This window comes from Papio anubis, unplaced genomic scaffold (genome assembly GCF_008728515.1).
Source record: "Papio anubis isolate 15944 unplaced genomic scaffold, Panubis1.0 scaffold375, whole genome shotgun sequence".
NCBI classification, from domain to species: domain Eukaryota; kingdom Metazoa; phylum Chordata; class Mammalia; order Primates; family Cercopithecidae; genus Papio; species Papio anubis.
Window position 1 is genome coordinate 67,585 of NW_022163902.1, and position 14,933 is coordinate 82,517.

At 46.1% G+C, this 14,933-nt stretch overlaps 1 protein-coding gene across 3 annotated transcripts in view; it reads left to right on the top strand.

Annotated features, from left to right (window-relative positions):
• LOC101005351 (mediator of RNA polymerase II transcription subunit 1) overlaps positions 1–14,389 on the top strand; it is a 38,778-nt gene extending 24,389 nt beyond the window's left edge. For 2 of the 3 annotated variants that reach the window (XM_031662072.1, XM_031662074.1), the window contains 7 exons: positions 1,627–1,716; positions 4,377–4,488; positions 5,921–6,045; positions 6,301–6,419; positions 8,893–9,094; positions 13,944–14,039; positions 14,155–14,389. In XM_031662072.1, coding sequence (XP_031517932.1) covers positions 1,627–1,716; positions 4,377–4,488; positions 5,921–6,045; positions 6,301–6,419; positions 8,893–9,094; positions 13,944–14,039; positions 14,155–14,264 — 854 coding nt within the window. In that variant the 3' untranslated portion in view covers positions 14,265–14,389. The remainder of the gene's footprint in view (positions 1–1,626; positions 1,717–4,376; positions 4,489–5,920; positions 6,046–6,300; positions 6,420–8,892; positions 9,095–13,943; positions 14,040–14,154) is intronic. The other variant, XM_031662073.1, reaches the window with a different exon arrangement.
• The last annotated feature ends 544 nt before the right edge of the window (positions 14,390–14,933 follow it).

The window sequence follows — 14,933 nt, forward strand, 5'->3', positions numbered from 1 at the left end:
GTGATGATTTCTAAGCTGTCAATACCTATCCTTCCCATTTTTGTTTGTTTGTTTTGTTTTTGAGACAGAGCCTTTCTCTGTCCCTCTGACTGAAGTACAATGGCAGGAACATAGCTCACTTCAGCCCTTAACTCTTGGGCTTAAGTGATCTTCCCACCTTAGCCCCGAGTAGCTGGGACTTCAGTCAAGTGCCACCATGCCACTTTAACAATTTTTTTAGAGATGGGGGTCTCACTATGTTGTCTAGGCTAGAGTGCAGTGGTGCAGTCATAACTCACTCTAGACTTGAACTCCTGGCTTCAAGTGATCCTCTGGCCTCAGCCTCCCAAAGTGTTGGGATTATAAGTGTGAGCCAGTTCACCTGGACTTTTTTTTTTTTTTAAATCAATTGTGTGAAATAAATTGTTAGTCCCAGAATCCATACTTAATCTTCTGTCATATGTCTTTTTTTTTTTTTTTGAGATGGAGTCTTGCTCTGTCGCCCAGGCTGGAGTGCAGTAGCTTGATCTTAGCTCACTCCAACCTCTACCTCCCGGGTTCAAGCAATTCTTCTGTTGCAGCCTCCCAAGTAGCTGGTACTACAGGCGTGTGCCACCATGCCTGGCTAGTTTTTTGTGTTTTTAGTAGATATGCGGTTTCACCATGCTGGCCGGGCTGGTCTTGATCTCCTGACCTCGTGATCTGCCCACCTTGGCCTCCCAAAGTGCTGGCATTATAGGCGTGTGCCACCCCACCTGGGCGCCTGTCATAGTTCTTTGTTTTTTATTTGTATTTTTTCAGACAGGGTCTTGCTTTGCCTTCCAGGCTGGAGTGCAGTGGCACGATCACGGCTCATTGTATCCTTGACCTCCCACCTTATCTTCCTGAGTAGCTAGGACTACAGGCACTCACCAGCAGGCCAGGCTAATTATTATTATTATTATTGTTATTTTTGAGATGGAGTGTCACTCTGTTGCCAAGGCTGGAGTGCAGTGGCGCGATCTCAGCTCACTGTAACCTCCGCCTCCTGGGTTCAAGCGATTCTCCTGCCTCAGCCTCTCATGTAGCTGGGACTGCAGGCGCATGCCACCATGCCCAGCTAATTTTTTGTATTTTTAGTCAAGACGGGGTTTCACCATGTTAGTCAGGATGGTCTTGATGTCCTGACCTTGTGATCAACCTGCCTTAGCCTCCCAAAGTTGTGGGATTACAGGCATGAGCCACCGCGCCTGGCCAATGTTTTGTATTTTTAGTAGAGACAGGGTTTCACCATGTTGGCCACGCTGGTCTTGAACTTCTTACCTCAGGTGATTCACCTGCCTCACCTCCCAAAGTGCTAGGATTACAGGCATTAGCCATTGTGCCCAGCCTATTATTATTACTTTTAGAGATGGAGTCTCACTGTGTTGCCCATGCTGGTCTCAAACTCCTGGACTCAAGTGATCCTTTTGCCGCAGCCTCCCAAAGTGCCAGGATTACAGGTGTGAGCCACCATGCCTGCCATATTTCATAAGCTGTTTTGGAGCTTGACTCTTCATATATGTTAAACTACTTTCTTGAATATAGGTTTATATAATAAATGTTTATGTTTTTCTGTGTTTGTAATTTACCTGATAAAGATACAGTTATGAGTTTTCTTTTTCATAGGTCATTTAATGAACCTCAAGTACTATGTCTCTCCTTCTGACCTGCTGGATGACAAGACTGCATCTCCCATCATTTTGCATGAGAATAATGGTAAGACTTTAATTTTAAAGGAATTAAAGATTTTGTTCAGTGCCCAGGTTGCCTTTGATTTCTGGTTTGCTATTCTCTAATGAGTTTGCTGACCTTACCATTTGCACCTTATACACACAACACCTCACACACATATGTATACATCGGTTCACAAGTACATACACACATAGGTATATACACAATACAAATATACACACATACATAGTAGAAGCTTAGTAAGTACTTTTGGGCTGGGCACAGTGGCTCACGCCTGTAATCCCAGCACTTTGGGAGGCTGAGGTGGGCAGATCACGAGGTCAGAAGTTCGAGACCAATCTGACCAACATGGTGAAACCCTGTCTCTAATAAAAATACAAAAATTGCTTGGGCATGGTGGCGCGTGCCTGTAATCCCAACTACTCAGGAGGGTAAGGCAGGAGAATCACTTGAACCCGGGAGGCGGAGGTTGCAGTGAGCCAAGATCGTGCCACTGCACTCTAGTCTGGGTGACAGAGTGAGCCTCCATCTCAAAAAAAGGAAGTATTTTGAATAAATAAGTAAATGAGTGAGTCATAAGAAGAGATATCAACCATCTGACCTGAGATAATCAGCTTACTTACTGTTTTAAAAGTAAAGAAGGATGGGCATGGTGGTTTATGCCTGTAGTTCTAGCTACTTGGGAGGTTTGGGCAGGAGGATTGCTTGAGCCCAGGAGTTTGAGACTGTAGCATACCATGATCGTGCCTGTAAACAGTCATGGTACTCCAGTCTGGGCAATGTAGTGAGTTACTGATCAAAAAAAAAAAAGTGAAGTTAGTTTTCTAAATTAAAGAACTATAGTAATGGACGTTATTTTTTGTTTGCCCTTAATACAAGAAAAGATAAAGAGAAATAGACTGCCGGGCATGGTGGCTCACGCCTGTAATCCCACCACTTTGGGAGGCTGAGGTGGGCGAATCACCTGAGGTTAGGAGTTTGAGACCAGCCTAACCAACATGGAGAAACCCTGTCTCTACTAAAAATACAAAATTAGCCAGGTGTGGTGGTGCATGCCTGTAATCCCAGCTACTCAGGAAGCTGAGGCAGGAGTATTGCTTGAACCCAGAAGGCGGAGGTTGCAATGAGCCGAGATTGCACCATTGCACTCCAGCCTGGGCAACAAGAGCAAAACTCCATCTCAAACAGAAAAAAAAAGTGAAATGGACTAATACCTCCTTAGGTCCCTTTGTAGCTTCCCTCATTGACTCCATCCCTTTATTGTTCGTTTCTTTGTTTATTTATTTATTTAAGATGGAGTCTCACTCTGTCACCCAGGCTGGAGTGCAGTGGTGTGATCTCAGCTCACTGCAACCTACATCTCCTGTGTTCAAGCGATTCTCCTGCCTCAGCCTCCCAAGTAGCTGAGACTACAGGCGTGCACCACCATACCCAGCTAATTCTTGTATTTTTAGTAGAGATGGGGTTTTACTATGTTGACCAAGCTGGTCTTGAACTCCTTACCTGAAGTGATCCACCTGTCTTGGCCTCCCAAAGTGCTAGGATTACAGGCGTGAGCCTCGGTGTCAGGCTCCTTTATTGTTATTATAATTTGGCATGGGGAACAGGGTAGGTCTCACTGTGTTGCCCAGGCTGGAGTACAGTGATTTGATCACAGCTCACTGCAGCCCCCGAAGCCCTGGGCTCAAGCCATCCTCCTGCGTTGGCCTCCCAGAGTGCTAGGATTACAGGTGTGAGCCAGTGCACCAGCCTGTCCTTTTATTATGATCCTACTTAAATGCATTCTGAGGAAAAAATAAGTAAATATTGATACTGAGCCCTTCAAAAATGATGTTTTTGGACTGCATTGTTTTTGTGTTTTATTTACTGACAAAAATAATTATTGGTTGGTTAGAAAGGTAACTTCCAGGATTTCTATTTTTTTTTTTTCCAGACAGAGTCTTACTCTGTCGCCCAGGCTGGAGTGCAGTGGCGTGATTTTGGCTCACTGCAAACTCCGCCCCCTGGGTTCACGTGATTCTCCTGCCTCAGCCTCTTGAGTAGCTGGGATTACAGGCGCCTGTCACTGCACCTGGCTAATTTTTGTGTTTTCAGTAGAGATGCGGTTTCACCATATTCTGCAGGCTGGTCTTGAACCCCTGACCTTGTGATCCATCCGCCTTAGCCTCCCAAAGTGCTGGGATTACAGGCGTGAGCCACCACGCCTGGCCTGATTTCTAAGTTTTATAGGAACTACAGGCTGTCTCAAAAAAAAAGGCCGGGTGCGGTGACTCATGCCTGTAATCCCAGCACTTTGGGAGGCCGAGGTGGGTGAATCACGAGGTCAGCATATCGAGACCATCCTGGCTAATATGGTGAAACCCCGTCTCTACTAAAAATGCAAAAAATTAGCCGGGCATGGTGACAGGCGCTTGTAGTTCCAGCTACTCGGGTGACTGAGGCAGGAGAATGGTGTGAACCCGGGAGGTGGAGCTTGCAGTGAGCCGAGATTGCGCCGCTGCACTCCAGCCTGGGCAATAGAGCGAGACTCCGTCTCAAAAAAATAAAATAAAATAAATAAGGGAATAACAGCATCTGATAAATTATGGCTGACAAATATTGCAAAAATTAACCTTTTAAAACATACTGTGATCCCCGTCATTTGTATTACTTTGAGGAATACCCTTTTTCTTTCCTATCCCCAGTTTCTCGATCTTTGGGCATGAATGCATCAGTGACAATTGAAGGAACATCTGCTATGTACAAACTCCCAATTGCACCATTAATTATGGGGTCACATCCAGTTGACAATAAATGGTAAGTTAAATATAATTTTAGACTAGCAAAGTCAATTTTTCTCAAAGTGCAGCATGGAACAAGTTTTTTTTTTTTTTTTTTTTTTTGAGACGGAGTCTCGCTCTGTCGCCCAGGCTGGAGTGCAGTGGCCGGATCTCAGCTCACTGCAAGCTCCACCCTCCCGGGTTCACGCCATTCTCCTGCCTCAGCCTCCCGAGTAGCTGGGACTACAGACGCCCGCCACCTCGCCCGGCTAGTTTTTTGTATTTTTAGTAGAGACGGGGTTTCACCGTGTTAGCCAGGATGGTCTCGATCTCCTGACCTTGTGATCCGCCCGTCTCCGCCTCCCAAAGTGCTGGGATTACAGGCTTGAGCCACCGCGCCCGGCCTGGAACAAGTTTTAACCTGGCTCTTACCCTACTTGAATTTCTAGAGGTTGGCCTTTTGTTTTATCCATTCATTGATTTCTCTTTTGTTCGATATCTGAGTGTTCCTCTCCAAAGTCTGCTCATAGAACACATTCTCTGCACTGAGAGGGAAAGAAGAGAACTGTGCTAATTCCTCTGGTTTAATGAGTGCCCTCTTTTATCTTATGTTCATTTGAAGTTACATTGGAGTAGTAACTGGAGAACACGCCTCAGGATAAATGTTTAATAAAATACTACAGCATTAACCAATAGCATGTTTGGGAATTTGGGGAAGTTTCACAGAGTGAGCTTTTGAGAGTTTGTACTCATGTGTCTGTGTGATACATACATGTTTAAGAATAGGTGTTTGTGGCCGGGCGCGGTGGCTCAAGCCTGTAATCCCAGCACTTTGGGAGGCCGAGGCGGGTGGATCACAAGGTCAGGAGATCGAGACTATCCTGGCTAACATGGTGAAACCCCGTCTCTACTAAAAATACAAAAAACTAGCCGGGCGCGGTAGCGGGCGCCTGTAGTCCCAGCTACTTGGGAGGCTGAGGCGGGAGAATGGCGTGAACCCGGGGGGCGGAGCTTGCAGTGAGCCGAGATCGTGCCACTGAACTCCAGCCTGGGAGACACAGTGAGACTCCGTCTCAAAAAAAAAAAAAAAAAAGAATAGGTGTTTGTGGCCAGGAGTGGTGGCTCATGCCTGTAATCCCAGCACTTTGGGAGGCGAGGCAGGTGGATTACCTGAGGTCAGGAGTTTGAGACCAGCCTGGCCAACATGGTGAAACCCTGTCTCTACTAACAATACAAAAATTAGCTGGGTGTGTTGGTGGGCACCTGTAATCCCAGCTACTCTCAAGGCTGAGATAGCAGAATCCCTTGAACCCGGGAGGCAGAGGTTGCAGTGAGCCAAGATTGCGCCATTGTACTCTAGCCTGGGCATTAAGAGGGAAACTCCGTCTCAAAAAAAAAAAGGGGGGGTTTGGGTTTTTCATTTTCATATGAAGTCAAAATCCAACCCTTCCACCCTCTTTTTTTTGAAGGACCCCTTCCTTCTCCTCAATCACCAGTGCCAACAGTGTTGATCTTCCTGCCTGTTTCTTCTTGAAATTTCCCCAGCCAATCCCAGTATCTAGAGCATTTGTTCAGAAACTGCAGAGCTGCACAGGTGAGTTTTGAGCATCAGGATCTAGTATTTGTTATAAGTGTGAAAAAGAAACTTCAAAGTCAGGTTATCGTGATGTCTTTCAGTCTTACATGCCTCATTGAAGTATTAACTGGTATAGATGTTATAGTGCTTTGTACTAGTAAATGCTTAGTAAGTAGTCTTTTGGGTGAATGAATGTAGAAATCATGAAGGGGAAACCAAGCTGTTAGTGTTTTCATCTTAACATGATCATTATATTGATTCTTGTTTTTCCAGGAATTCCATTGTTTGAAACTCAACCAACTTACGCACCCCTCTATGAACTGATCACTCAGTTTGAACTATCAAAGGACCCTGACCCCATACCTTTGAATCACAACATGAGATTTTATGCTGTAAGTAAAGCCTTAGGGAGCTAGAATGTTATAGGTTATGTTTGGACCCAAGATCATAATCTTCCTTTATAGCATTATTGAGGTCAGATAAGTTTCTTCAAGACTGCTGGATCATGTCCTATGTCCTTAGTAAGGCAGGAAATTACAGAAATCTCAGAAATGGGCTGGGTGCAGTGGCTCACGCCTGTAATCCCAGCACTTTGGGAGGCCGAGGCAGGTGGATCACGAGGTCAGGAGTTTGAGACCAGCCTGGCCAATGTTGTGAAACCCCGTCTCTAAAACGACAAAATATTAGCCGTGTGTGGTGGCGGGTGCCTGTAATCCCAGCTACTCGGGAGGCTGAGGCAGAAGAATGGCGTGAACCCGGGAGGCAGAGGTTGTAGTAAGACAAGATTGTGCCATTGTGCTACAGCCTGGGTGACAGCAAGACTCCATCTCAAAAATAAAAAAGAAATCTCAGAAATGTACTGAAGTAAAAGGGCATGAGCTTCCATTAGGAAACAACAATGTACGTTTCTTTGTTGAAATTTTGGGTGATTAGCCAGGCGCAGTGGCTCACACCTGTAATCCCGGGAATTTGGGAGGCCAAGGCGGGTGGATCACTAGAGATCAGGAGTTTGAGACCAGCCCGGACAACATGGTGAAACCTCATCTGTACTAAAAATACAAAAATTAGCCAGGTGTGGTGGTGCATGTCTCTAATCCCAGCTACTTGGGAGGCTGAGGCAGGAGAATCGCTTGAACCCGGGAGGCAGAGGTTGCAGTGAGCCGAGACTGCGCCACTGCACTCCAGCCCGGGCAACAAGAGTGAAACTCCATCTCAAAAAAAAGAAAAAGAGGCCGGGCGTGGTGTTTCACACGTCTAATCCCAGCACTTTGGGAGGCCGAGGCGGGTGGATCACGAGGTCAAGAGATCGAGATCATCCTGGCCAACAGGGTGAAACCCCGTCTGTACTAAAAAAAATGCAAAAATTAGCTCGGCGTGGTTGCATGCGCCTGTAGTCCCAGCTACTCAGGAGGCTGAGGCAGGAGAATCGCTTGAACCCGGGAGGCAGAGTTTGCAGTGAGCCAAGATCACGCCACTGGGCTTCAGCCTGGCAACAGAGCGAGACTCTGTCTCAAAAAAATTAAAAAAAAAGAATAAGAAATTGTGGGTGATAGACTCTTTTTTTCTTTTTCTTTTTTTTTTTTTTTTGAGATGGAGTCTTGCTCTGTCACCCAGGCTGAAGTGCAGTGGCGTGATCTCGGCTCACTGCAACCTCTGCCTCCTGAGTTCAAGTGATTCTCCTGCCTCAGCCTCCTGAGTAGCTGGGACTATATGTGTGCTCCACCACGCCCAGCTAATTTTTATATTTTTAGTAGAGATGGGGTTTCACTGTGTTGGGCAGGTTGGTCTTTATCTCTTGACCTTGTGATCCACCCTCCTCAGCCTCCCAAAGTGCTAGGATTACAGGCGCAAGCGACCGCGCCTGTCCTTTTTTTTTTGTGCCCAAGCTGGAGTGCAGTGGTGCAATCTCGGCTCACTGCAGCCTCTGCCTCTCAGGTTCAAGTGATTCTCCTGCCTCAGCCTCCGGCAAAATCCTGTCTCTACAGAAAAAAAAAAACAAAAAAACAAAAATTAGGCAGATGTGGTTGCTCACGCCTGTAGTCTCAGCTACTCGGGAGGCTGAGGGGCTTCATCCTGGGAGGTGGAGATTGCAGCGAGCCAAGGTTGCACCATTGTACTCCATCCTGGGTAATGGGAGTGAAATCCTGTCTCAAAAATAATAATAATAATGGAATGTTCCAAAACCTCATCTGGACTTGAATTTATTTGAATCTTTGACAATAGACTAAAGTAGTAGTTACCAAATTCTGGCTGCATTATTATTATGTAGGTGTTTTATTAAGAATAGAGATTTTGTGGCCGGGCGTGGTGGCTTACACCTGTAATCCCAGCACTGTGGGAGGCCCAGGTGGGTGGATCACGAGGACAGGAGATGGAGACAATCCTGGCTAACACGGTGCAACACCATCCCTATTAAAAATAAAAAAAATTAGCTGAGCGTGGTGGCGGGGGCCTATAGTCCCAGCCACTCGGGAGGCTGAGGCAGGAGAATGGCGTGAACCCAAGAGGCGGAGCTTGCAGTGAGCCGAGATTGTGCCACTGCACCCCAGCCTAGGTGACAGAGGGAGACTCCGTCTCAAAAAAAAAAAAAGAGATTTTGCATTTATGGTTTAGGAACCTCTTTAATACAGATTTCTGAGGGTAGTTTTTATGTTAGCTAGGTTAGGAAACCGCTAGCATAGTGCATTTACTAAAAAGATCTTTTCAGCCTAATGAGTAATTCATTGGCATTTATAATATCAGCTGATGAAAACATTCACTGTGGAGACTTTTCTGCACTTTTTTGAGTAGGTTTTTTCAGGGTACTTTGTGGTTGGAATACAATAGGTAACTAAATAGCACTCGTTAACTATTCTTTTTGCCCAGGCTCTTCCTGGTCAGCAGCACTGCTATTTCCTCAACAAGGATGCTCCTCTTCCAGATGGCCGAAGTCTACAGGGAACCCTTGTTAGCAAAATCACCTTTCAGCACCCTGGCCGAGTTCCTCTTATCCTAAATCTGATCAGACACCAAGTGGCCTATAACACCCTCATTGGAAGCTGTGTCAAAAGAACTATTCTGAAAGAAGGTACTGCCTTTCCTTTGATATGCTTACAGGAAGATGGAAACTTACTTTTCTAGTGGTTTTTTAATTGGTGGCCCATCAGAATCACCTGTGGAACTTAAAAGTGGTTTATTTTTATTTTTATTTTTTATTTTGGCATAAAAATCAAGCAAATTAGCTGCACGTTGTGGTTCACAACTGTAGTCCCAGCTACTTGGGAGGCTGAGGCAGGAGAATTGCTTGAACCCGGGAGGCTGAGGTTGCAGGGAGCTTCGATCATGCCATTGCACTCTATCCTGGGTGACAGAGTGAGACTCTGTCTCAAAAAGAAAAAAAAAAAAAAAAAAAAAAATCAAACCTGTGGAGCTTTTAACACTACAGATTATGGCCAGGTGTGGTGGCTCACACCTGTAATCCCAGCACTTTGGGAGGCCAAGGTGGGCAAATCAATTGAGCCCATGATTTGAAATCAGTTTGAGGAACACGGCAAAACCCCGTCGCTAGTAAAACGTAGCCAGTTGTGTGCGCCTGTGGTCCTAGCTACTTGGGATCCTGAGGCAGGATTGTCGCTTGAGCCTGGGAGGCAGAGGTTGCAGTGAGCTCAGATTGCACCACTGCACTCCAGTCTGGGTAAAACAGTAAGACCCTGTATCAAAAACGGAACACCAGGCCGGGTGCAGTGGTTTGTGCCTATAATCCCAGCACATTGGGAGGCTGAGGTGGGCAGGTCATGAGGGCAAGAGATCAAGACCATCCTGCCCAACATAGTGAAACCCCGTCTCTACTAAAAATACAAAAATTAGCTGGGTGTGGTGGTGCACACCTGTAGTCCCAGCTACTTGGGAGTCTGAGGCAGGAGAATCACTTGAACCCAGGAGGCGGAGGTTGCAGTGAGCCGAGACTGCATTACTGCACTTGAGCCTGGGTGACAGAGTGAGTCTCTTTCTCAAAAAAAAAAAAAAAAAAAAATCACAGATGCTTTGTTTCCACATGCAGATGAACTGATAATCTCAGTGGGAAGAGATAGGAATCTGAACTCCACAAATCATTTTGATGGAACCAGTCTGTAGATTAGCATTTGGAGACCACTGCTTTTTGCAATGTTCTTAACTCTTTTTCTGAACATAGTAATATAACTGGATATTTTAGGGCCTGTACCTTATAGCAGATATACATGAGGTGGAACTTGGAATGGTGTAGTGAGAGAGGCTTTTTTTGGGATAGGGTCTCACTCTCTTGCCGAGGCTGAACCGCCGTGGAATGACCACAGCTTACTGATGCCTCTACCTCCTTGGCTCAAGCGATCCTCCTGCCTTAGCCTCCCGAGTAGGTGGGGCTATAGGCATGTACCACCAAGCCTGACTAATTTTTTTCTGTAGAGACTGTGTCTCTCTCTGTTACCCACGTTTGTCTCTAACTCCTAGGCTCAAGCGATCCTCTCGACTTGGCCTCCCAAGGTGCTGGGATAATAGGTGTAAGCCACTGTGCTTGGCCAGTTTTAGGTTAAATTTTAGGTTGTTAGGAGAGTGCTTCCCAGGTTTAGTCCTGAGTATATTTTCTCTCCCCATTGTTTGGAGAACTTAATCTTACAGCTTTAAGGTTTAGACCTTTTTTCTTTCAGGATTCTGGAATGCTGATTCATGATTTTCTTTTTTTCTTTTATTATTATTTTTTGAGGTGGGGTCTCACTCTGTTGCCCGGGCTAGAGTACAATGGCGCGATCTTGGCCCACTGCAACCTCCGCCTCCTGGGTTAAAGCGATTCTGCTGCCTCAGCCTCTGGCTACTTTAAAAAACTTTTTTTTAGTAGAGACGGGGTTTCACCATCATGGCCAGGCTGATCTCGAACTCCTGACCTCGTGATCCACCCGCCTTGGCCTCTCAGAGTGCTGGGATTACAAGCGTGAGCCACGGCACCTGGCCTAAATCCTGATGATTTTCAAACATGGCTGTTGGAAGCCTTGCTGTAAATTTTGGCTGTTCTAGCTAACCACAGTTAATTTTAAAAATCTTAAGTCAGAAGTGCTCTGTTGATAGACATGTGTCAGTGCCAATGGTAGACAATAAGAAACAGGGAAGGCAAATCAGATTTCTTTTTTTTTTTTTTTTTTTTTGAGATGGGGTCTTGCTTGGTCACCCAGGCTGGAGTGCAGTTGTGTGATGTTGGCTCACTGCAACCTCTGCCTCCTGGGTTCAAGCAATTCTCCTGCTTCAGCCTCCCAGGTAGCTTGGATTACAAGTGTCCACCACCATGCCAGGCTAATCTTTGTAGTTTTAGTAGAGACGGGGTTTTGTTGTGTTGGCCAGGCTGGTCTTGAACTCCTGACCTCAGTGGTCTGCCTGCCTCAGCCTCCCAAAAGTGCTGTGATTACATGCATGAGCCACCATGCCTGGCCTTTTTTTTCTTGATACAGGGTCTTGCTCTGTTATCGAGACTGGAAAGCAGTGGTACAGTCATAGTTCACTTTGGCCTCAAACTCCTGGGCTCAAGTGATACTTTTCCCTCAGGCTCCTCAAGTAGCTGGACTATAGGCATGCACCACTACATCTAGTCAAATTAAAAAAAAATTTTATTATACTTATTTCATTGTGCATATTTATACAGCAACATTTTTTTTTTTTGTAGAAATGGGGTCTTTCCATGTTGTGTAGGATAGTCTTGAACTCCTGGTCTCAGGCGATCCTCCCACCTCAGCCTCCCAAAGTGTTGGGATTTACAGGCATAAGCCACTGTGCTGGGCCAGGAGATACTTCTCGTGGAAATAAGAATTGCTTTAGAAATGAGAAATTTTTAGTAGTTGGAGTAATAACATGGAGTATATACATTCAAACTTGTAGCACTTTTGTTTCATGTGTTTTAATGCCGTAAGAAGTCTCCAGATAGCTTTAGGGCATTTAAAAATGAGTTTTTGGCCAGGCGCGGTGGCTCAAGCGTGTAATCCCAGCACTTTGGGAGGCCGAGACGGGCGGATCACGAGGTTAGGAGATCGAGACCATCCTGGCTAACCCGGTGAAACCCTGTCTCTACTAAAAAATACAAAAAACTAGCCGGGTGTGGTGGTGGGCGCCTGTAGTCCCAGCTACTCGGGAGGCTGAGGCAGGAGAATGGCGTAAACCCGGGAGGCGGAGCTTGCAGTGAGTTGAGATCTGGCCACTGCACTCCAGCCTGGGCGACAGAGCGAGACTCCACCTCAAAAAAAAAAAAAAAAGAGTTTTCATAAGATAGTTATGGAGCTAATCCTACAGAGAGGCATGGTTTTTACAAAGAAAGTATATGATCCTTGTGTCTAGGCTGCTAGCACATCTGGCATAAGAACATATGATGATGGCTAGATATATGTATATGTGGAATAAATACATTATTTTAGATTACAGCCTCTATATCTCTGTTTGCCAAACTATGGGCTGCACATCTAACAGCTGCAAATACTTGATAGAAAGTAGAGTTTATAGCAGTGGTTCTGGATATCTGCTTATCAAGTAGAATGAGACACTCAGCCACTTTTATTTTCAGAATTCACTTTTACATTTTAGGGATTAAATTTCTTCATCTTGGAAAATTGAAAGTCTAGCTACTTTTGTTCTGGAGAAATTTATAACAAACTGGCAGGTTCCTGGATTCTGATTCCTTCTATCATCTGTGGATGACATAGTAGGTTTTGTATGTGAAAAAAGTGTGCGATTTAGTTTCCAAGGAAGGGAGAGAAAGAATTTCAGTCTGTACATTTAAGGAATGTTATTTGTGTGAAGTCTTTTTTTTTTTTTTTTTTTTTGAGATAAGAGTGTTGCTCTGTTGCCCAGGCTGGAGTTCAGTGACATGAACTCAGCTCACTGCAACCCTTGCCTCCCAGGTTCAAACGATTCTCCTGTCTCAGCCTTCTGAGTAGCTAGGATTACAGGCCTGTGCCACCATACCCGGCTAATTTTTTTTTTTTTTTGAGACGGAGTCTTACTCTGTTGCTCAGGCTAGAGTGCAGTGGCACGATCTCAGCTCACTACAACCTCTGCCTCCCGGGTTCAAGCGATTCTCCTGCCTCAGCTTCCTAAGTAGCTGGGACTAGAGGCATGTGCCACCATGCCTGGCTCATTTTTGTATTTTTAGTAGAGACGGGGTTTCGCCACGTTGGCCAGGATGATGTCGTACTCCTGATCTCGTGATCCGCCCGCCACAGCCTCCGAAAGTGCTAAGATTACAGACATATGCCACTGCACCTGGCCTTTTTTTTTTCTTTTTGAGATGGAGTTTCACTCTTTGTTGACCAGGCTGGAGTGCAATGGCATGATTTCGGCTCATCGCAGCCTCTGCCTCCCAGGTTTAAGCGATTCTCCTGCCTCAGCCTTCTGAGTAGCTGGGATTACAGGCGTGCGCCACCATACCCGGCTAATTTTTTTTTTTTTTTGAGACGGAGTCTTGCTCTGTCACCCAGGCTGGAGTGCAATGGCCGGATCTCAGCTCACTGCAAGCTCCGCCTCCCGGGTTCATGCCATTCTCCTGCCTCAGCCTCCCGAGTAGCTGGGACTACAGGCGCCCGCCACCACGCCCGGCTAGTTTTTTGTATTTTTTTTAGTAGAGACGGGGTTTCACCGTGGTAGCCAGGATGGTCTCGATCTCCTGACCTCGTGATCCGCCCGTCTCGGCCTCCCAAAGTGCTGGGATTACAGGCTTGAGCCACTGCGCCCGGCAGGCCTTTTTTTTTTTTTAAGTAGAGTTGGGGTTTCACCATGTTGGCCAGCCTGGTCTTGAACTCCTGACCTTAGGTGATCCATCCGCCTTGGCCTCCCAAAGCGCTGGGATTACAGGCATGAGCCACCATGCCCGGCCTGTGTGAAGTCTTATATTTGGTTGTTTTATGATCTTTCTCTTTGCCTTTTAGATTCTCCTGGGCTCCTCCAATTTGAAGTATGTCCTCTCTCAGAGTCTCGTTTCAGCGTATCTTTTCAGCACCCTGTGAATGACTCCCTGGTGTGTGGTGAGTTGTGTGGGTGGCTAACACCTCTCACAGAGCGGTTTGGTCCCTATGTCTTTTTTGGAAAGTCAGAAGCTAAATCTATCTCAAATAATTTCCTATGTATTTTGTCTTACAGTGGTAATGGATGTGCAGGACTCAACACATGTGAGCTGTAAACTCTACAAAGGGCTGTCAGATGCACTCATCTGCACAGATGACTTCATTGCCAAAGTTGTTCAAAGGTAGCCTTGGCCCTTTTTCATCTGAGTCTCATTTAGAGATGTATACAGAATGTTGTTGAGTAGGGTGCGGTGGCTTACGCCTGTAATCCCCACACTTTGGGAGGCCAAGGCGGATAGATCACGAGGTCAGAAGATTGAGACCATCCTGGCTAACTTGGTGAAATCCCATCTGTACTAAAAATATAAAAATTAGTCGGGCGTGATGGTGGGCGCGTGTAGTCCCAGCTACTCTGGAGGCTGACGCAGAAGAATAACTTGAACCTGGGAGGTGGAGGTTGCAGTGAGCAGAGATCGAGCCACTGCACTGCACTCCAGCCTGATGACAGAGTGAGACTCCATTTAAAAAAAAAAAAAAAAAGGCCGGGCGCGGTGGCTTAAGCCTGTAATCCCAGCACTTTGGGAGGCCAAGACGGGCGGATCACGAGGTCAGGAGATCGAGACCATCCTGGCTAACATGGTGAAACCCCGTCTCTACTAAAAAAAATACAAAAAAAAACCTAGCCAGGCGAGGTGGCGGGCGCCTGTAGTCCCAGCTACTCGGGAGGCTGAGGCAGGAGAATGGCATAAACCCGGGAGGCGGAGCTTGCAGTGAGTGTGATCGCGCCGCTGCACTCCAGCCTGGGCAGCAGAGCAAGACTCCGTCTCAAAAAAAAAAAAAAAAAAAAAAATGCTG